Source organism: Ruditapes philippinarum, unplaced genomic scaffold, assembly GCF_026571515.1.
Source record: "Ruditapes philippinarum isolate M1 unplaced genomic scaffold, ASM2657151v2 ctg823_1_1_1_1, whole genome shotgun sequence".
In the NCBI taxonomy this organism is placed as follows: domain Eukaryota; kingdom Metazoa; phylum Mollusca; class Bivalvia; order Venerida; family Veneridae; genus Ruditapes; species Ruditapes philippinarum.
In genome coordinates, this window is record NW_026853081.1 from 23457 (window position 1) to 48025 (window position 24569).

At 33.1% G+C, this 24569-nt stretch overlaps 1 protein-coding gene across 1 annotated transcript; it reads left to right on the forward strand.

Annotated features, from left to right (window-relative positions):
* Positions 1–44: 44 nt before the first annotated feature.
* LOC132733293 (zinc finger C3H1 domain-containing protein-like) lies at positions 45–23265 on the forward strand. The gene is made up of 22 exons (XM_060719916.1): positions 45–109; positions 610–711; positions 1438–1550; positions 1886–2017; positions 3623–3744; positions 4338–4439; positions 5069–5179; positions 7732–7921; positions 8355–8541; positions 9187–9378; positions 9946–10104; positions 10689–10873; positions 13367–13487; positions 14122–14199; positions 14587–14681; positions 15440–15550; positions 17028–17132; positions 17500–17778; positions 18990–19091; positions 19580–19619; positions 20137–20199; positions 21695–23265. Exons 5-22 carry the CDS (start codon positions 3741–3743, stop codon positions 21812–21814), a joined length of 2244 nt encoding a protein of 747 aa, XP_060575899.1. The 5' UTR covers positions 45–109; positions 610–711; positions 1438–1550; positions 1886–2017; positions 3623–3740; the 3' UTR covers positions 21815–23265.
* The last annotated feature ends 1304 nt before the right edge of the window (positions 23266–24569 follow it).

Consider the following 24569-nt stretch of genomic DNA (forward strand, 5'->3'; position numbering starts at 1 on the left):
TTTGAAGTTAAAAGAATTGATAAAAAGTAAATGCGTGAAGACAAATGATAATATATTTAAAATTTCCATACCAGAAGGGAAAAATCTGCTGAGGATTCTTAAACTTCAGGTGATAATATTATCTAATATTCCCATTTTGTGTCTGCATTAGTTTATAAAATGATAAAACTACATGATATGTATGTATAACTTTAATTTACTATATGTCATGATGAGTAATTGGGAAATTTTTTGTTTGTTTAGAGTTTTACTGATTGTTTGAATTTTGAAATTAAAAAAAGGAGCATGATAGTCGCTGTTAGTACTGGTGTCAGAAAAAGATATTAAATAAGTACATTCATTTGTCTATTGTACTTGAGCGCTTCAGTTATTTATTTCATATATCTTTGGTTTGTACATATCTGGGATAGACCTATACACGTGGACTAGCTATGTTTGCTGTGGGTTCTAAGATCTTTTGAGATTTTTCTGACATTTTGCCGTTGATAAATTTTTTTTATAGAATCAAAGCAGCATTTTTGAGCAACCATCTTTATCACTAGAATTTTTCTTTGATATATCTCTATTATATTGTATAAATGAAGATATGAAATTTGTTGTGTATTACAGAAACAGCGTATAGATGATGATTTGAAGGCATTCTCTCATTTGTCATCAGACAGTTACAAAGTTAAGCAGGATTATCCGGCCCTGTGTATAAAACAGCGACAGGTGCACTTGTCATATATGATTATAATTTAAAATAAATATGGTTATAATTTAAAATAAATATGGTTATAATTTTTCTAATACTGAAGTGTCCTTACTTTGATATGTTCCCTCAATGGTATGGCTGAGGGTCCTGTATTGTGTGATCATTCTATAAATGAAATATATATAATCATGCTTGCCTTGAATTGGCCTAAATTGATAGGATTTCAAAATAAATTAGCTCAAAAGAATGCGGCCTCAAGACAAGTTTCTTAAAATAATCATATTGTTATATTGTAAATCGAATACTAGTTGTGTAACGAAGAGATTAAATTTGTAAACATTCCTGCATTTTATGACTTTAAAATTGTTTAGAAACAATGGTTCAAAATGATTTGTAGTGTGATTGAGGCATAGTTTACTTAAAAGCTTTTCCTTATATTAGAAGAAGTTATCAAGATTAGTTATTTTGTTTAAATATTTATGTTTGCACATTTATGATAAAGCCCTCTTTCTGCTAAACCAGTACATGTGACTTCACATTGACATGTTATTGTATCATTTACATTCTTTCAGCTAGAGCTTTTTATACTTAAACAGATGTTACTTGTCCTGTAGAGCTTGATTTAAATTGTATTGAAATATAACTCATTCTGAAATAACCTTCAAGGTCAAATTATCAGAATTCAGAAACTTTGTTTTCAATGTGGTATTTGTGTAACATCTTTTTGTTTCCTTATTTTTCAGTTATCGTGTTTACATGCATATAAAGCACCAGCCAAAACAAGCACATCCAGTTCTTCCAATCAAATCTCTGACTTTGTGTATAAAAGCCCACTTCTCCATTTTAAATCATACAGGTACTGTTCTATATTTCAGAGCAAGTATTCCTTACCATAGTCAATTTAATAAAATCAGAAAGAAAATAAAAATTATATATAGTGTTCATAAGAATGAAAATGATATCAATGAAGTGTAAGCATTTTAGCACTTATTTTACAGACAGAAAAAATTGGTGCCTTTGATCAAAGTTTTAAGTTCCAAATACAAAACAGAGAAAGTAATGTGAAATTTATTGCGACAAATTTTATTTTATAAAAAAATTAAAAGACTGTATTAAAAAAATCATGTATTGTCTGATATTTAAATCTTGTGGCTTTCATTACATTTGTTATATGCCTTTCTATATTTACAGGTTTAGCCCATATTTCCGGACTAAAGCATGTAAGAATTTGACTTCACGTTGTGTGGCTAATAAACTTTTACCTAAAATTGTACTGTGTAGATTTGATCTTCAAGGAACGTGCAATGATGAAAAATGTAAAGGGTATGTTGTTTTCGATCTGATATTTTTTTTACAAAGTTAATAAAATAGGACGTTTAAGAAATTAAAATTCATTTGACATAAATTTATGGAAGAAGCATCTTCTTTGCATTACATGCATATCTTAATTATTTTATTTTAATGCATAAAGGATAGGATAATACCACCTTAATGCAGTAACAGGTTAACTCCTTATATAGTTTAATAGGAGTTAACCTGTTTCTACACTATGTGACTAATTAAACCCCCGCACAACAAAGTTGTAAGGGGGGTATACTGGAATCAGCTTGTCCGTCCGGCCGTCTGGCGTCCGTCGGTTTTTTTCTTGTCCGCCCAATAACTTAAGAATCCTTTGGCCCACAGTCTTCATATTTGGCATGGAAGTTAGTCATGATTAGTAGATGACCCCTATTGATTTTGAGGTCACCAGGTCAAAGGTCACAGGGGCCTTGACTTAAAAAAGCTTGTTCGCTCAATTGTTCAAGAAGGCTTTGGTCAACAGTTTTCATATTTGGTATTGAGGTTGTTTGTGACTAGTAGATGACCCCTTTTGATTTTTAGGCGACTGTGTCAAAGGTCAAGGTCACAGGGATTTTACTATAATAAGCTTGTCTGCTCAAATGCTTAAGAATGCCTATCCGCAGTGACATTTTCACATTTGAAGCATGAAGAATACATAACTTAGCAATGCACTGGCTTAGTAACCTCAGATTTTGCAGGGAGGTTGTCTTTGAGCTCTCAATGGTCACTGTTGATTCTGACAAAGTGGTATGCGGGGGTTTTCAAGCCATGACAGTGGCAGTTCTAGTTGTTACTGCACTAAGGTGATGATATGTGTCTGATTGTTGTTAATAATATGACAGTTGTTAGAATGAAATTGATATTTTCACATGCATTTAGATTCATTTCTAACTGAATGTATTTCAAATTTACTATATATGATAATAAATGCCACTGACTTGAGTAATTTTTGCAACTAATTTTGAGGGTCAGATGGCCATTGTTCAGCTTTACTGGTGGATTTAAACATCTGCTCCTCCCTACAATATTTCAGACATGAGTGTACACCTGAGTATAATCTCTGACCATCTGTAAACTGAATAGTTTTATCACATGAAAGATTCCAGAATCTGTCTCAATTTGAAAGGCAGAAACTTTAAACACTTGGTCATTGAAATCCTATTTGTTACATTGAGTGGCATATGTATTAAAGGAACTCCACTAAGGTCCAAAAGCCTAAAAACATAAAAAAAATATTTTGAACATAGATCAGCTTGGGCACTTAAAACAGAAAGATATGCAAGAGATAAATAAGAATATAAACAAATGTCTGTAGAAATAAATTAAAAACCTTATTTTTGTGCTCTTTTAAGCCTGATTTGATTGAAGAGGGTTGCAATGCTTTTCAATTTTGCATTATTTGTTCTCAAGTAGAATAATTATTCAGGAAAAGCAGAGTAAGCGAACGATCTGAAATTTTGCACACAAGTTATTGGTCTAGACCTACATCAAATGGAACACTAATCTCAAAAGATTATTTCCAGTCCCGACATGTCAAAAAAAACCTCAGTGGAGGCCCTTTAATATTATGATTTTACACCATTTCAGACAGCATCAGAAACAGTATTTACCATTGGACAGAGAGATCCTGCTGGACATTGTGGCATATTGTCCCACTATAGCAGGTGTACAGAAAGATACGCCTCCTAAAAAAATCTCGAAGGTCATGGGTAAGTTATACAACATCATACCTCAGTTCATATAATATATGAGCCGTGTCACGACAAAACCAACATAATGGGTTTGCGAACAGCATGGATCCAGACCAGCCTGCATGGATGCGCAGGCTGGTCTGGATCCATGCTGTTCGCTTACAGACTCTATAACAAGTAGAGAAACTGATAGCGAACAGCATGGATCCTGATCAGACTGCGCGGATGCGCAGGCTGGTCTGGATCCATGCTGGTCGCAAACGCACTATGTTGGTTTTGTCGTGACGCGGCTCAAATATAATAAAGAATCTGAATGTTAAATTAAGTTTCTCATGATTTGGTATGAAGCAGAAGCAAAAGGAAATAGTCTGTTTTCTTGACAGATTTGATTTAACTACCAGTAAAACTCCATAAAGTGGATAGGTCTACAATGGGCACATTTTCCATTAAGAATATAAATATTGATAGATGCAATAGAAATGTATAATTTGGATAGTTTTATGAAATGCTGATTGAAAAAATGTTAATAAAGTTCTAAGGTCTAAAAGCTAAGGTTTAAATACATTTTTTCTGTTAATTAATTTATATATCTTTATATTTGGTATTTTCAGGGGATTTTGTAGATGATATGTTGAAACAGAAGAAAGGAAGATTTACTGTAGACCAAATGTGCCTGATACTAGTGGATAAAATAAATGCCCATGTCAAACATTGTAAGTACATACAAGGAGGTGTGGCCTAGTGTGTTTGGGGGTGGGTTAGAATAATATTTTATTCTTTTGAAGTTCAAGGGTAATGGGTATTAGCATACATTTCCTTGTATATTACCAAAATAAATATATATTCATTATGAAGCTCTGTTCATTATGTAGTATGCATAGATGCATGCAAACAGGTTTTCATCTCATATATACTTAATAATTGTGTGCTATACATTTATAAGTAGCAGTAATTAAAACTGCAATCTAAACTATTTTAATAATTTCTATAACTCACTTGCTTATTTTTGTCAGTGCCTTATAAATAAAATATAAATAAGATAAATATATTTTTGGATCCAATTTTAAGTTAATTTACTTTATAAGAAACAACAAAAATGCATTCACTGTAAGTGTGAATGCGTAACTAAGTAAATATCCTTCTTAAATTTGTTTGAATATTTATGTTCATCATGTAAGAATGTACCTGTATTAATGAGATAGTTTTTCATTATTCAAGCTTGAGATACTAGAAAAACTAAACAGAAGTCATTCAGAAACTGTAATTTATAAGCTGATACTAACTTCATAAGATTATAATCTTATAGATATATTTGACAGTGTATTTATTCTATTATTTATAGTCGCACCACACACCATGTTGTACACACCAAGATTGTTCCGCCCTAGACAGGATGAGAAATCTTATATTAAAGATGAAAGTCCAACATTTAAACACACCAAAGATGATGAAGGTTAGTAGGACATTTTTCCAGCCGTACACACAGTTTTTACATTCTCTGTTGAAATAGATTAATTGCTGTTAATGCCCTTGGTGATAAGTACATTTTTCCAGCCCTACACACAGGTACTAGATTTTCTGTAAAAAGACTATAATTTTGTCAATGCTCTTGGAAATGATTATTTTCTTATGTCAGCAATATTATATGTACAGACCAAAATATCTAGCTCGAGGGTACCTGTTTACTTTGGTAACAAGACTCTGCTGAGTTTCTGCTAAACAGTTACTAGAGGGCTAGATATTCATTTCTGTAAACCTTTTACTTATAGTATGTACAAATTAACAACTTCATTCATAATGGCAAAATGATGTCATCCTAATAACGCCATTAATTCATAAAAAGCATGTGCAATGACGTCATTCAAAGCACTCGAATGGTCTTACATGTGGGATGTAAGACACGTGGGTAAACAGTAGATAATCCTGGCAAGAAAAAGCCATTCCAGCCTACAGATTTAGGCAGTCTAACAAGACTGTATACTGTTGATTTGCTGAATTTTATCATTTAGATAAAAAAATAACTCTCTTTTAACAATAGTCTGTTCCAAATTTTTAGCTCACCTGAGCTTGCTCAGGGTGAGCTTTTAGGATCGGTGAATGTCCGGCGTCCGTCATACGTCCACAATTGCTTGTGAACACTCTAGCGGTCACATTTTTGCCTCAATCATCATCAAACTTGGTCAGGATGCATATCTAGTTGAAAGCTCGGATGAGTTCGAACATGGCTCATCTCGGATGAAAAACTAGGTCACAAGAGCTAAAAATAGAAAAACCTTGTGAACACTCTAAAGGTCACATTTTTGACCCAATCATCATCAAACTTGGTCAGGATGTTTGTCTAGGTGATAGCTCGGATGAGTTCGAACATGGGTCATCTCGGATAAAAAAGGAGGTCACAGGAGCTATAAATAGAAAAACCTTGTGAACACTCTAGTGGTCACATTTTTGAACCAATCATCATCAAACTTGGTCAGAATGCTTGTTTAGATAATAGCTCGGATGAGTTCGAATATGGGTCATCTTGGATGAAAAACTAGGTCATAAGAGCTATAAATAGAAAAACCTTGTTAACACTCTAGCGGTCACATTTTTGCATCAATCATCATCAAACTTGGTCAGGATGCTTATCTAGTTGATAGCTTGGATGAGTTCGAACATGGGTCATCTCGGATGAAAAAGTAGGTCACCGGAGCTAAAAATAGAAAAACCTTGTTAACACTCTAGCGGTCACATTTTTGCATCAATCATCATCAAACTTGGTCAAGATGCTTGTCTAGGTGATAGCTCGGATGAGTTCGAACATGGGTCATCTCGGATGAAAAAGTAGGTCACGGGAGCTAAAAGTAGAAAAACCTTGTTAACACACTAGCGGTCACATTTTTGCATCAGTCATCATCAAACTTGGTCAAGATGTTTGTCTAGGTGATAGCTCGGATGAGTTTGAACATGTGTCATCTCGGATGAAAAAGTAGGTCACCGGAGCTAAAAATAGAAAAACCTTGTTAACACTCTAGTAGTCACAATTTGGACTCAATTGTCATCAAACTTGGTCAAGAAACTTGTCTAGGTCATTGCTGGGAATAAATCGAACATGGGACATCTCGGATGAAAAACTAGGTCACAGGAGCTAAAAAAAAGAAAAATCTTGTTAACACTCTAGTGGCTACTGTTGTGATCCAAATATTCTGTTAATTGATCTGAAAGTTTGTTTTAATGATTTCTAAGTCAAGATCGAACATGGGTCATCTTGGATGAAAAACTAGGTCACACCGCCCAAATATGGAAAAACCTTGTTAACATTCTAGTGGTCACATTTTCGACTCAATTATCATCAAACTTGGTCAGGATGCTTGTCTAGGTAATTGCTTGGATGAGTTCAAAATCGCATGTGAAACTAGGTCACTGGAGCTAAAAATAGAAAAATCTTGTTAACTCTCTAGTTGCTACTGTTTTGATCCAAGTATCCTGGAAATTGGTCTGAAAGTTTGTTTTGAGGATTTCTAGGTCAAGTTTGAATATGTGTCACCTGGGTAAAAAACTAGGTCGCACTGCTCAAATATGGATAATCCTTGTTAATACTGTAGTGGTCACATTTTTGACTCACCTGTCATGAGACTTGGTCAGAATGCTTGTCTAGGTAATTGTTTGGATGAGTTTGATAAGTCAGGTGAGCGATCTAGGGCCATCATGGCCCTCTTGTTTTAGGACAGGTCTATTATAGAAATTTATTAGGGAAAGAGTTCTACTAAATTTTAATGTGAGTGTTGGGTGTGGCATTGGCTTCACACATCTATTTGAATCATTTTTTTCTGGAAAAAAAATGGTTAAATATGCTAATTAATTAAAGAAATCTTAAATTAGTCCATTTTATGTAACCCTTGAAGAAATAATGCCACTTTCCTAGAAATGTTACAAATGGTTGAGTAGGTAATTAGCATAATGATTCTTTAATTATAGATGATATTTAATTATAAGTCTTCTAATCTTTATTTAATACCTTTACAGCATTCCAGTTTCTTGCACCGGTCCAGTCCCGACCGGAAGATACAGTGATACAGAGTGAAGATCGAAGGTACTTCTTCAGCGAGGATGGTGGGTCAGAAGTTCAAGACCTGGAGTCTGCAGTGCTGGCCACCCCGACAGATACACAGCTTTGGCTGAAACTTGCTCACAATAAACTACATAGCTCTCAGCTGTAAGTGTTAATGCTTACCCTATAGGCACTGGATATATACATTTGAAATTTGTTTAATAAGTATATGAACTGGTTTTGTAAGTTTGTAGACAATATATTGACAAATTATAGTTTTGTTAGTAACACACATTTTAATAAATCAAAAAGGGCAATGTATTGAATGAGCCTCAATAGGTGCTTTATTTTTAAACTTTCAAGTAATGATATTATAAAAAGTCACTCCAATTATTTGCAGTACTGTTCCATTTCAATATATTACTTCTCAGAAGTGTTTTATTCTAATGGGACTCAGAATTTTTCTCTTCTGGGAGAAGTTATTAAACGTAACACATTTAAATATGGTTTTAATCTCTACAAAGATCATTCTTTAACAAAATCAACAGTTCTTCTCTGAAAATAACCTCTCTTATCAGATGTTTAATTATATTTACAGATCATCAGAGTCGTGTTTAGAGGAAGCTCTGAATGTTTTAGCTAGAGGACTAGAATCAAACAAAGACAGTTCAGTATTATGGTTAGAGTATTTAACGTTGTATGCACGGCACAAAGAAGCCTCAGACTTCTCCGATCTCTGTCAGATGGCACTACAGTATGCCCCCAGCTTTGAGATATGGTGGAAGGTACAGTAAATTTCAGCTTCTATATATGTGATCTTTTTAACTAGCCACCAGGGTACAGCAGTAATATGTCAGCAAAAATCTTGAATTGCCAGTGCATCCAGTATGGAGTCAGGTCAGGCTGTACATTCATACAATCTGATTGCCAGCTCAATTTTAGTAGGGTTTTATTTGTATGGAAACCTCATAAAGTTAACAAAAAAGAGAAGACTTTTGTAAGATTTTGTCTTCCATTCTAATCCCATTTTGAAAGAATATTAAATTTTGTTATGCTTAGTATATATTGTAAACTGTAATATGTATATTTATATTGACAAATAAAATATGATTAAACTAACAAATGACAATTTCTGAGATAAGGCAGGAAAAGTTCATTACATAAAGTGACAAAGTCATTGCCACTGTAGGAGTCCCGAAAGGGACTTTTAAATCTTTCAAGTTAGGAAGCTGTCCAGCAGCTTATGGAAAGTCTGTGGTTCGACTTCAGTAGTTAATTATATGTGTTTATGTGTCTGAAGCAATGCTTGGATGGGCAGCTAATGTTTACCTCCACCGGAAAAGTTTGAACCTCACCATGTGACGTTGATAGTGTTGACATGACAGTGAGCGTTTCTAAATAATGAAATATTTATTTATGTTTACCTCCAGTATCTACACAGTCTGGTATCATACACAGACCGTAATGAAGTTTGCGGTGAAATCATAGAATACCTGTGTTCTATACAAGCCAAAGATGATATCAGTCCTACCATATCACATCATTTGCTGGAGGTGATGTTGTACAGAACTCATCTATCTATCATGGCAGGAAAACTACAGTATTCCAAAAATATATTACAGGTAAAATACAAACAAGTATATTTCTTGAAGGCTTTTTCCTCTCTGAAAACACTTAATAAATGTTGAATTATCAGTTTGTCTCAGCTACTATATGAAGTGGAAAAAAAATCTTTACATCAAAATGTATACTTTGGCTTGTTCTTGTAATTGAGTCAATGCCTTTATTAGCCTATTTTGTGAGTATTGAATAGTTTTATCTATGTTAATTGTTAGAGTAGTGAATAGTTTGATGTATATTTATATTAGTGAATAGCTTTACACTGTTTTACACAACTGTTTTCACTTCCTTTTCCTCATTTATGTTTGATTATACAGAATTTATTTTAGTTTGATTGTGTAGGAAGCTATAAGCTTATAGACAAACTTTCGAATCCGTTCCTGGAACCAACCAGAACTAAGCAATGAGTGTTAAGTTTCTTGCTCAAGGAAACAACACTTGCCCCTGACTGGATTTGAACCCATCCAGCTAGCGATCTTGAAATTACTAGTTAACCAATCGGCCATGTGACCATTCATTTATGTTGTTAAGCTATATGTATTAAAGCTGACATATTTTTAATATTACAGGGGTATTTTGTGAAGAGTGAGGGTAAAGCTTCTTGTCAATCAAATCTTACAGTGCTGGATCGCTGTATACTTTGGTTGTGTTATATACATGTGTTGTCATGGCAACATTTACCTGATGCATTGTGGGATAGTAATTTATCTGGGAAAATAATTAACAAGGTAAGATATGGATGGAATAATTTATTTTCTTGTGGAATTCAAGGTTTGATGTGATATTCAAATTTCAAGCATATATTCCTTTTCAAATTATGATACGTTAAAATTATCAGTTGTTACTGCATCATATTAAATGTTTAAACATTTATATTTTCCCACAGATAAAGCAGTATAGAGAGAATACTTTCAGTTGATATTATGCCTGATTTAAAAAACCTATGTCTTGTTGAATAATATTAAAAAAAACCTATGTCTTGTTGTATAATAAAAGGGCAAAGGATGTGCAAGGTGTCTGCAAGATTAATTGTGCTGCCTGATACATGACTGGATAAAGATAGGTCTTTTACTCTTTAAATGGTAAAGGCCAATAATCAGATGCCTGTGCCAGCTGTAGGGAATCTGGCAAACCTGGTTATTTCGGTAGTTTGAACAGACTGCCTGATGCACAGGTTTAGACTTTTGGTATTTAAGCCCCTTAAAACAGTAATGAACTGTTCCAAATTCAAAATTGAGCAAGTCTATTGTACAAATTTAGCAGTGTTAGGGATAATGGAATTTAATAGTAAAAAACATATTGGTAATTTCAGAATGATCTGGTGCTACTATGGAAGCGGCCACCTAGTGGTGGTTTTACTAGGGACCAGCAGATGGCGCTTCTACAAGAAGCTGTTAGTGTGTGTATAACAAATGAGGAATCAAAACGTCCAACCTCGCTCAAGGAAGGCCTTATATTGTATAAAAATATCATACTGCTCCTGCAGTGCCAAAATCGGTATGTGGTTTTTTTATTACAAAGAAGGTCGTTATAGTAATTCTAGGGTTCTTTATTTGGTGTAGTTTGTTTTAGTTTTGATAAATCTAATAAAATGTTTTAATGTGTTTATTGAGAATCTTCTTTGTACATGTGTATGTTATTTTCAACAGTTTATGGAGATTTAATATTAAAATTTTGATCATTTGATAAGCATTAAGCTGTGCCCATTGTACTTATTACATTTGAAAACCCTTTACATTAACAATGGATAGTTCCAGATTCATCACTAGCCCTTTAAATTTGCAAAAAGATCAGGTAAAGGATAAAAATACACATTTAAAGCACTCAATGCTGTTTTAATTTTGTGTATTCAGTATTGTTGTAACTTACTGTACTCAATAAATGGACAGTACAGTCGAGACTGTCATATGTGACTTTCCAAGGGACCTTCAGAAAAAGGTCACATATGACAGGGAGTCTCTCAATACAGTCTCAAAGAAAATTAAAATTTAAATACCATCTACATACCATTGTGACTTAACATACATAACTGTGTGATGCATACATAACTGTGTGATGGAACATTGCAAATAAACATAGGTACTTTAACAGTTTAAATATTTGTTATAAATAAATAAAACAAATCTAATCACATGAATTTTATTTTTAGCTCACCTGTCACAAACCGACAGGGTGAGCTTTTGTGATCGCTTTTCGTCCGGCATCCGTCTGTCCGTAAACTTTTGCTTCAAATGACATCTCCTCATAAACCACTAAGCCAATTTCATCCAAACTTCACAGGAATGTCCCTTTGGTGGTCACCTTTAGAAATTGTTCAAAGAATTTAATTCCATGCAGAACTCTGGTTGCCATGGCAACCGAAAGAAAAAACTTTAAATATCTTCTTTTAAAGAACCATAAGAGCTAGAGCTTAGATATTTGGCATGAAACATCTTCTAATGAGTGTCTACCAAGTTTGTTCAAATAAAAGCCCTGGGGTCAAAATTGGCCCCGCACCAGGGGGTCATTGATTTTCCCTATATGCATATAGTAAAAACTTAAAAAATCTTCTTTTAAAGAACCCAAAGAGCTAGAGCTTAGATATTTGGCATGAAACATCTTCTAATGAGTGTCTACCAAGTTTGTTCAAATAAAAGCCCGGGGGTCAAAATTGGCCCCGCCCCAGGGGGTCATTGATTTTCCCTATATGCATATAGTAAAAACTTAAAAAATCTTCTTTTAAAGAACTCAAAGAGCTAGAGCTAAGATATTTAGCATGAAACATGTTCTAATGGCTGTCTACTAAGTTTGTTTAAATAAAAGCCCTGGGGTCAAAATTGGCCCCGCACCAGGGGGGTCATTGATTTTCCCTATATGCATATAGTAAAAACTTAAAAAATCTTCTTTTAAAGAACTCAAAGAGCTAGAGCTAAGATATTTAGCATGAAACATGTTCTAATGGCTGTCTACTAAGTTTGTTTAAATAAAAGCCCTGGGGTCAAAATTGGCCCCGCCCCGGGGGTCATTGATTTTCCTTATATGTGTATAGCAAAAACTTAAAAAACCTTCTTTGAAAAAATCCCAAATAGCTAGAGTTTAGATATTAAGCATGAAACATCTTCTAGTGAGTGTCTACAAAGTTTGTCAAATTAAAGCCCTGGGGTCAAAATTGGCCCCGCCCCGGGGGTCATTGATTTCCTTATATGTGTATAGCAAAAACTTAAAAAATCTTCTTTGAAAAAACCCAAATAGCTAGAGTTTAGATATTAAGCATGAAACATCTTCTAATAAGTGTCTACAAAGTTTGTTCAAATAAAAGCCCTGGGGTCAAAACTGGCCCAGCCCCAGGGGTATCATTGTTTTTAACTATATGTGTATAGTAAAACCTTAAAAAATCTTCTTTTAAAAAACCCAATGAGCTAAAGCTTAGATGTTTAGCATGAAACATCTTTTTATGGGTGTCTACCAAGTTTGTACAAATAAAAGCCCTTGGGTTAAAATTAACTCTGCCAGGGGGGGAGGTCATTGTTTTTCCTTATATGTGTATAGCAAAAACTTAACATCATGAAACATCTTCTAATGGGTGTCTTAATTCAAAGTTTGTTCAAATAAAAGCCCTGGGGTTTAAACTGGCCCCGCTTCGGGGGCCTATATACAGGTGAGCGACCTCAGGGCCATCATCTTGTTTATATTAGATTTATATTGAATCATTATAGTACAAAATAAACTTGATTTTGATGCATTAAAATAAGGATCATACTTTAAAAACATATCCATGTCCAAAGTTTTTCTCTTTAAATGAAAGGTCGGGAATCAGCATTTTTCGGTAGTATTTATGTAGCCATAGAAATGTGAAATAAAAAAATGCTGCCTTAAAAGATCTTCCGTTAGCACCCAATAAACATTAAAAACATCTGTCACAAATCTTAATCCAGTTTGCTCAGGCCATTATGTATATTACTCCTCAATTTGATCAACACTTTCTACCTTACATGTTTGTTATATTACCAGATTGGAGGAGATATTGTCTGTATGTAGAGATTTGTTACAGAAGGATCAATCTCTGATAGATATCTGGCTTATTGTAGCTAATCTATATGCTGAGAATGGTGATATAGATGCCACTATTCAGGTGGGTAAAAATATGTTATTTAGTTATTGTTGATAATATTGTAAGTAACACAGCAAAAAATTAATTATATTATTAGTTATAAGATTTTGACAGAAAATATGACCCTATATAAATGGTTATTTGCATATATAACCCAAGGTGCTTGGCAAAGGTTATATTGCAAACAACTGTGTATATACGGCCATATAACCTGTCAAGAACCTTTATCATGGATTTATAATATACCAATCTTTATGTAACGGAGAGAGAGAAAAGGAATTTACTTCATATATTGATAGCAGTTTTATATATAGTTTATAAAACGTCACAATTATCCAATGAAAAGTCTGTCTGAATAACTCGGCAGTATTTGCTCTACAAATGTTTTTGCAGGATAAAGCCAAATGCATAGCATAGAATATATATTTCAGAGACCATTTTAAGTCTGTGCAAATTATTCTTCACAGCTATTTCACTTTTCGAAGAATTTGAAAGGTTAAGGAAATTAGCTAGTTCTGGTGTAGAATCCAGGGAATTTCGTTAAGTTTCTGCTAGTTGATATTTGACTAAAATACTGTTAAAACCAGAGCTAAACTAACAACTTATCTCCTTTTGTTACCTCTTTATTGTAATGAAAAGTAATTTTATGTGGCAGGTGTTCAATGATGCCTTAGAAGTGAATCCATTGTCTGCCAGAGTGTTCAACATAGCCGCTCAGTTTGGAATGTCTCATGTAAGTAACACTGTATTTATTTTGTATTCCCCATATATAAGCTACTAAGCAATTAGTCTTTCATGTTATTCTGATTTGAAAGATTTGATCAATGTCTTTGAGTGCTTAGAAGCATGGTAAGATGTAAAATATTACACACTGTTATTTGAGCCTGTTTATTTCCAGTTGCTGTATGCGTAAAGTGTTAATAAAAAATGTTAACAAAATAATTCTAAGTTTGCTTGGTAAATAGAAAAGAACTCTCATCAAAGGAAAAGAATTCTGATTATATGATTATAAAATTACAGATAAGTATTGAAAATCCTATATTCATTATTAACAATATTTAATTACCACAATAATTATGTATATAACATTTCCTGTAAAATGCTAATTTTCTATTTATAGAATGCTGAATTTACAACAAAATGTCTGGAGAATTGCCCACTGGGATATTTTATACTTGGTGACAATACTTTACCAGATCCTCTCTCACTGTACTGGTAAGTTATACAGTAAAAACTTTTTAAGAAGACACCCCCAAAAGCCAGATAACAATTTGTTGAAATTTTAGTTGAATATGAAATACAGACTCTGATTTCTGAAATCGTAATGTCAATTATACAGTTGATTATAAAATAAAAGAAAAAGAAAAATAACAAGGAACTGATAGTACATGTATAATGAACTGTTCAGTTATTTCAAGCCTAAATACATGATTGTGAAATTTTTTCATCTTTTAGAATATGTGAGGTGTCGTGCAAAACCATCTTGGGCTTTTAAAAAGAATTGCTGAAATTTCAAAATTGTTATTGAAATTTTTTCTTTAATTGTTTATTATATATTAGCAATGGCAAAAAATATTTGTTTTTTTGTCCGGCAAATGGTCCGAATACAGTATGTGTGAGAATGCTGTTTTATATTTGATAATCTGTAGATGATGGAAAAAAATGAATCATTATAATCAGCTATAGTAGTTTATTTAAATCTTACAATATTTTGTGTCTCAATGGTCATTTGTCTCTCAACACTGATTCAAAATCATATGGGATTAGTAATTGGTCACTTTAGGGAGGAATTTGTAATTACTGGTTAGTTATCCAGGAAAGTTGGTTAGTTTGAGGATGGTCTACCAAGATATGACCAAATACCTGTGTTAAAATCGGTGTAAACACCAGAAAATCAAACAAGTTACGATATTGATTTTAAATGATATTGATTTTGAGAGAGATGAGGAGATATTGTTATGTTATATTTACAGTGTGTTATTGAATCAGACGTTACCTCTGGGTTACACTCCTCCGCCAATGAAGGAAGAAGTCTCGAAGGATCTCATCTCTCAACAGCAAACAGATATCTGGCTTAACTATTGGTAATATCATCTCTGTTTTAGTTAGAGTTTCTGGAGCATTATTTAAATTGAAGGAAACAGAAATTTAGTTGTGATTACCGTTCATTATTTGAGCCGCGTCACGACAAAACCAACATAATGGGTTTGCGACCAGCATGGATCCAGACCAGCCTGCGCATCCGCGCAGTCTGATCAGGATCCATGCTGTTCGCTATCAGTTTCTCTACTTGTTATAGGGTTTGTAAGCGAACAGCATGGATCCTGATCAGACTGCGCGGATGCGCAGGCTGGTCTGGATCCATGCTGGTCGCAAACGCACTTTGTTGGTTTTGTCGTGACAAGGCTCATTTATTGTTTATGATTTTGTCATGCTTTTTAGTTTTAATGGCTCTACTTTTGTTAAACAATTATGATAATGAAGTTAGTTTTGATGCATAATTGCGGTTTCATTGAAAATTATTTATTTTATTTATTACTCAGGTAAAATTTTGATTATGTGAGATAATGATACGAAAAAGAGGTAAATAATCTAGATTTAAATAAGTTTTTTTTCCCTAAGCAGAGCTTAATTCAGTATGTTGTTTATTTTCTCTGGCTTTTTGGTTCAATTTTTTTTCTTTGGCTTTTAATCTGTATCTAGAGCTGATTTTTAGATCTCTAGAATATCTAAACTGTTGGAGTTGAGTGTAATTGTAATAATGAGTGACTTATGCCATCTATATAGTCAGACTTGTTCTCTATACTGTTGGTACTTTGATACTAAAATATTCCTTGAGCATTTAGCATTCTTAAATCCAGTACAAGTCAAGTCAGTTATACAAAATAAGCAAGTTAAAGGTTTTTAAGTAAGAGAAAGATTATTGTTGATAGTTTGGTTTAAACATATTTATCTAAGCTGGATTGCAAAACAGGTTCTTGCAGCTTATATTAATCACTTTCTAGTCTGACCAGTACTGGTGTCATATAGTAACATGGTCGTGATCTGATTAGGGCTCGAACCCATGATCCCTGGGTAGAGAGGCAGACACCTTTACCACTAGGCCACCACCCCCCCTAGTTTACATTTATTGATAGTGTTTAGATGATACTACAATTATCCTTCACTGAAGATTATCTAACATTTTCCTAAATAAAATGATTTACTAGTGAAGGTAAAAGTTTACCTTCTTTTAGAACCATCTGGGAACAATGTTACATATACTGTGTGTGTTATATGGAACCATGTAGGAACAATGTTTTGTATACTGTGTGTATTACAATGTATATGGAACCATGTAGGAACAATGTTTCGTATACTGTGTGTGTTATATGGAACCATGTAGGAACAAGTTTCATATACTGTGTGTGTTATATGGAACCATGTAGGAACAATGTTTCATATACTGTCTGTGTTATATGGAACCATGTAGGAACAATGTTTCATATACTGTCTGTGTTATATGGAACCATGTAGGAACAATGTTTCATATACTGTCTGTGTTATATCTCTGTGTTTCAGTTTGTTTCTTGAACAGAGAAAGAATTACGCCACTGTGATAGAAATGTATGAGACTGCATTAGGATCTGTGATAAATGCTAGAGATACTGGTAAAATATGGTTAGGGTAAGTGACTCGATTCAAGGTAAGTAAACTAGATTTAATAAGTAAGATTTTGAGTAAAAGTAAATACATACTTTTCACAAGCATCTTTGTTGATTAATGTATTTGACTTTTTATCATGTAGCACTTATTTTACTGTATGAATTTATCAAATTTGAATGTGACCAATGATCCAGTGTAAATGAATAATTAACCTAACCATTAGCCTACTGGTGGCAAAGATTCCACCCATGCAACCAGTGCAGACTAAGTTTAGTCAGTACATCTGTGCCGCCAGATCATAGTCTGCACTGTTTGGTATTCTGTCAGTAAATATTTTGAAATTTTCACTAAATAACAAACAAAAAGAAATCAGTATGATCATTTTCAGATACCTTGGTTTCCAGTACAGGCAGTTACAAAACTGTGTGAAAGACATTACGCAACAAGCAACAGAACAGAGGCGGCTTAATTATTTGTTTCATCGATGTATTGTCACCATGCCGAAAAAACTGCCACTTGAGCACTGGAACATGGAACATGTTTTAGACTATGGGCCAGTTAATAAAGTGATAGAAGGTTATTTGTGTTACATGTTACCAGAGCAACAGACCTTGACCTTGGAACGTATTGTGAACATTATGCCAAACAACGTCAAGCTGGTGTTAAGGTGATTATGCCTCTCCTCTTTCTCCCAGAAATTGATAGATTATGATTAATAAAAAATGAGGGTTTTTTTTGCAGTTTGGGAGAATGTGTCGAACAATTTGAAATATTCTATTAAAGCATTAATCCGCTGATATTCTTGAATCAGGATTAGCTTGGCTTCAATTTTTAGTACTGCTCAATATGAAATCAGGGATATCAAGATCAAATGAGCCCTGTCATGACAAAACCAACATAATGGGTTTGCGACCAGCATGGATCCAGACCAGCCTGCGCATCCACGCAGTCTGATTAGGATCCATGCTGTTCGATATCAGTTTCTCTTCTTGTTATATGGTTTGTAAGCGAACAGCATGGATCCTTATCAGACTGCGCAGATGCGCAGGCTGGTCTGGATCCATGCTGGTCGCAAACCCATTATGTTGGTTTTGTCATGGCACGGCTCAAATATTAAAGTAAGCCATCCAACAGTATAGAACCTGGCTCTATACTAGCGGCAAGGGCTAATCACTTTTGGTTTTAGCAGGATACAGGTTAAACTGTACTTTGCTTAATAATAACTACATGCATAATGTACCTAAAAAGAACTTGCATAACCTAAAAAGAACTTGCATAATGGTTTTACTAATGCAAAATAATCAGTTGTAATCAAGTGTCATTAAAAATCAGATATGCTAATTGACAGACTTACATTTTATTATCTCAACTTTTAACAGTCCTGGGTCATAGGTTATGAGAAAAGGTTACCTAATTTCAAACTCAGATCTCAGGGTTTTGATTGGTCAGAAATAAGCATAGAATATGCATGAAGTGACCAATAAAAATGCAGAGATTTGAGACAGATCTCCGGGAAAAGTTTTATAACATCAAGACCAGATATTATCTAGATACTGTGCTGATCTCTCAGACTGTAACCCCTTTGTTTAAAGTAATCTGTATTGTACATTATTGTATAACCCTTTACCCCATAGATATGTGTTTTAACACATATGTGACCTGTGCATATCCAGATCAGCCTACACATTCATACAGTCTGATCAGAATATCCACTTTTTGCTTTTATACTCATAAAAATATTTCTGAATGAAAAGCGAACAGTGGAGATTTAATCAGACTGCACAGATGTTTGTGCAGGCTATCCGTGCAGGCTGATCTATGGAGAAAAGGGATAATAAGATTTATGTGATGTTATTCTATGTTTATATGTATAATCAGGTTGTGTGAAGAGTACCTGAGACAAGGCAGTGACCAGCAAGCCCTCAGTCTGTGTTACCCTCTCTTGTGTGACGGAACCCACAATGCTCACATCTGGAAACTGTAATAACATTTTTATCCTTATTTAAACATAAACCTATGTGGACTTTTTACTCAGGTTTTAAATAACTCTTTGGCAATATGAGTAGATAATGGTCCTTTTTTCCAACAGTTTTTAGTTTGAATTTAACTTTTGGTGATAAATAGCTGATAGGAAAATGTGTACTTTAAACTTCACCTTTTGAAATTGTATTAAGGTTCGTAAATAAGTTACAAGATGTTACTGTGGTCAATAGTCTGGTCTTTAATAGTTTAATAAAATAGGTGTCAGTTTTCTATAAGGTCCAAGAGCAACAAAGAATATCAACATTGTTTCAGGTCGCAAGTATAATTTTTTACCATATTTATATTAAGGCCCTCAGATTTCATTCAGTACACAATTAAATGGCAAAAATCTTTTTATGCTATACTCTTTTGACAAATGATTTTTGAAAGCAAATACATCCATTTTTGTAAGAGTGTATTATAATTTGAGATAACTATGTTTTCAGTGCAACAACTTTAGCGATTAAACAGAGGTCACATACCCAGGTTAGTTAATAATCATGTATGAATTTTAGGAATATGATTTGAAATACAAGGGACTTCTGTGACCGTGTGGATAAGGTCGTTGACTTTAAAGCACATGCCTGTCACTGCTGGAGGTTCAAGTCATGCAAGTGTGTTCGGATTCTTACATGTGAGAAAGCTATCAAGCTAGCCTACAGTACATCAGTGGTTCTACTCAGATGCCCATTTGTGCCAGAAATAAGTACCTTCACCAGTAAAGCTGGAAAGTCGCAACATGATCTCTACTGTGTTAGTGCAACATAAGACCCAATAAAAGATGTTTTTTTAAAAATACTGGAATTGAGCATATATCTGATCAAAGTATGGGTAAAATGAAAAGGTGTACAGTATAACATGTCTGGCTGTATACTGCTGGCATATACATAATGGTCTTAAAGATTGAGAATATTTTTGGATTTTTTTTACCTTATGATTGTAAACAAATATATATATATAAGTTTGACATTTATAAAGTGTTGTATCTATATTATGATTTCAGATAGAGAAATTATTTCGTAGAGGAGTACAGGCAGTGCCATACAGCGTGAATCTCTGGAAAAATGTAACATCTTATTATTTTTATCTGTTTTCGTAAAAATACATCTAAATTAACAATAAACAATGGTGAAACAGCTATTGTCAGTATCTATTTGAGCCGTGTCACGACAAAACCAACATAGTGGGTTTGCGACCAGAATAGATCCAGACCAGCCTGCGCATCCGCGCAGTCTGATCAGGATCCATGCTGTTCGCTTACCAACTCTGTTACAAGTAGAGAAACTGACAGCATGGATCCTGATCCGCAGGCTGGTCTGGATCCATGCTGGTAGCAAACACACTATGTTGGTTTTGTCATGACGTGGCTCATTTGTACAATACATGTAGTCTGTACACATGTTGTCCTCACTTTAAAGTGTCTGAAGCTAAATATTTGCTAAAAAAAACTTCTTTTTTTTTTGTTTTTTTTGAATTCTGAAAAAGAATACAGTCCAACCTCAATTAATCAAATCGCTGGGGACTGAAAATTTACTTCGAATAATCGATGGGTTCGAATAATCGAAATCTGAATATAGTGATAGAAGACAACTATTCAACTTTGAACATACGCCAATTATAGCAAAAGTACCGTTTACAACACACTTGTTTCCATTAATCAATCGAGAAAAATAAACAACAAAAATGCGTAAAAAAATAGATTTTTATTGGTATTGAAGACATAAATACTTGCATTTTACACCACATGATGTAGCACATTAGGTTTTACATGAAAATTATCGCTGTCATCTTCAAGCATTAACAGTAACATCATTGGACAAGGTACAGAATTTTAATCATAGACAAGATACATATATAATTATAATATATAAGGATATATTGTGCTATGGACGTAATGCACCAATTTGAAATAAAAAAGAATTTTGGTCGGTATTCATATAGAAATATATGTTAGTGTGTGCTTGTTTATGTGTTTCTTTACTTAAATTGTTTACTTTCATCTTTTAATTAAAATTATTAGATTGATAACTTTTAACCATCCAATAATTGCATACAAATAATTTTCGATAATTAAAGTTAACATAAAAAGAGGCGTAGTTTTGTAATTTAAAACATATTTAAAATATATAGATTTCAAATTTAGGAATGTTTTTACAAAGAAGATTTTTACTCATTTTTAGAGTATTTTCTATGTTTTGTTATTTGAGAAAATTGTTCCATTGTTTGGAGAACTTTCTGAAAGTAAGTTTTGAATTTCTGTAAAATTAGCATTAACATATACACGTTCATTTTGAAATTTCAAAATAACAATTTTTCTGCTTTTTATCTCAAGAATTATGTCAGGAAACACAAAAAGTTTTATCTCAAGAATTATGTCAGAAACACTTATGTCAGAAAACACTATTTGTGTGGTTTTCATTTTTAAGACAATAAATAAGAAAAAAAAAAGTTTTATATTGCTGAAGTATGTATGCTGTCTTGAATGGATTAAAGTACATGTTGAATAAATTCCTTATAATGTCAGATTGTTAAAAGAAGGAAATAACATTTTTGCCTTTCAGTTTCTGATGTACGAGATGACGCAAGGCAACCAAGGAAGGGAGACAATTCAGGCGATATTACGGCATTGTAACCTCCTCGGTTTGAATATGGAAGAGTTACTCCAAGTTGTCAAGTCTTGAAAATGATAAAGGCTTGCGGATAATTAGATTATTTTTTTTTGCAAAGCTATCAAAATTTTTATCCATTTTCCAAGATATGGAAAAGGCTAAAGTTTTGATAGCTTTTTCTACATTTTTAGTTCACGTAGAGGTGAATAGTGGGATTCAAGATGGTTGAAAAGCACTCAAACTTAAGAAATGTAACATACACTCGGGAAGCACATACATGACAAGAATCATGGACATCTTTGTTTTCCGTGTAGGTAAATGGTAAGTATGCAAGATCAGTTCAGTAAAAAATGAGTTATAAACTCATTTTGAAAAAAAAAATGAAAAAAAGGAGAAAAACAAAACTGAGGGGAAATCAAAACAGATAGTTACAATTTACATGTACGTAACTGAACTGATCTTTTTTTAAACTTTTTTTTTTTTTTTTTGTTTAGTTTTCGTAGTGGCTGACTACTTCTGGATGTGATGTTATGCAGCAATTGGCTAGCTTTAAAGCAATACAGCGATGGTATCTGAACCAATAAACTTTGTGACTCCACATCGATACATAAAGAAACCTTCTTACTGCGATGTAATCATTGATGCATGGCAATGAATAACAAATAAGTTGGTCTAAAATTAATTTAATCATTGATGAATTAGTATTATTTTTTTCTATTTCCCTTTCCTTTTTGTTACAGAATTTATTATGCATACATTATAAAAATCACTGTTGTTATTTATTTCTTCTTAAATCTGAAAATGTTATTTATATAAGTTAGATATGTAATACTTTAAAACTGAATGCAAAAAAGATGGAATTCACTTTTTTGAAAATAACCATTTTTTTCTTTTTTTAAAGGCATTTTTTATATCAATTATAACCAAAAAATGAAATTTCATTATATTTTTTTTTTAAATTGATTTAGTTTATAAATGCATGATATAATTGAAATTAAAACAGTATTATTTTTTATATAATCTATCAATGACTTTATTATGTAATACAAGTAACATTGTGATATAGGCTTTTTTTCTTCATTTTTTTATTGATTGAAATTTGAAGCAATGAACTATTTGGTGACAATGAAATTATGTTGTTGAAAAATTTTTAAGATGCTAATTTCAAGTTTTAAGTGCATGCACATTACTATTTTTTCTTTATTAACTGGCTAAGCGCTGATATCTTTGGCATTAAATTATTTTAATATAATTCTATTGCTAACGTTAGGGTGTGCCGTTAATTCTAAAATTAAATGTTGTTTGAAGATTAAATAAGATCGGTACACACTTATTTTTTTAGCAAAATTAAGCTTGAAATTACTATCTTTTATAATTATTTTGTTTACATTAACATGTATATATTTATTATCTGCAAAGTGATGCATGACTGCCAACTGCTTTTATGTTGGGGTAATATGCTGTATATATATAAACTCTGTTATTATTTCTCTTCAAAATAAAATTTTGTTTATGAAAAGTTATTTTGCTATTTGTTGTTCTTTAAAAAAAAATTCATTAATATAAATATTTTAATGTTCTGTACATGAAAAAGTTTGGTAGTATCTACTTTACCATAAAGACGTTATGTGTTCAACTCGTCATAGCGCAAGTTGTGGTTTCCTTGCATGTCATAGGGCAATCATATATAACGATACATGTAATATATGATGCTAAATATTACATAATTTTACCGCCAAAGAAGCTGGAAACACTAAGAATGGAGATGCACGAATCTCTACAATAAGTTACTAACAACTTTGCCACATGTCAGAAATGGAGGAGTTCTACTGAATACTAGTATATGTTTATTATTTGTATTATCGTTTTGAGAAAATACCAAGTAAATTACATGAGTACGATGAAAGGTATATTGGCCAAGAAAGTAGTTGATGACGGGGGACTTCAGTAAGAACCACTTACTGCTGCCTGTGACATTTTTGCTTAAGTTTAATGTTATCGTGGCTTTGTGGAAGATAAAATGTTGAACTAAGGAAGTGTTAATGGTGACATTCTTTTCATGGAAGTAATGTTAATAAAACTTTGTGGAACATACTCGTCTAATCTAGTAGTCTACCATAATGCTGACCGTGTTATCAAATAAGATATTTAGGCATTCACCGTCCTCATATGACCATAAAAGTGTCAATAGAGCGTCCAAGACGGAGTAGTTTTGAATTGTCATGACATTTACTGTCGCGGGTTTGAATCCTGCCAGCGAGTGCAGAATTTTGTCGCATGAGGAAAGCTAACCAGCTAACTTACTAAAGGTCAATGGTTTAACTCGGCTGATGCCTAAACAAATACACAGAGCCGCAGCTGAGGCCTTCTACATGTAAAGGTTGACAGTGACCCAACAAATAGATGTATATACATGTATACACATTCACATGCAAGTAAATAATAAATGAATGAGTGTCAGTATGATTTGTCATTATTTAAACATTATTATCATTTATATTATTAAGATATGTGAATGAAGATATAAAATGTTAATATTCTGTTATACAACAACAACAAGACAACGTGTACAATAAATTTAGAATAATGCGCATTTGTTTTATTTAAAAGAAATACTAATTTATGTGAGGTTCACTTTTAAGGTTTTGAATTATTATTTAATACAAGGGAGGTAAATCTGCTGGGCATATAGATAGGAGAAACTAAGGCTTGTAGATTTTTGTTCACCTTGCAGGTCTAAAACGAAGAAAACTTTGATATGGCAGCATTTATTATCATTATTTTGTCTTTGTTACCACGTCAGTCAATGTGTACACACTAAAGGTCA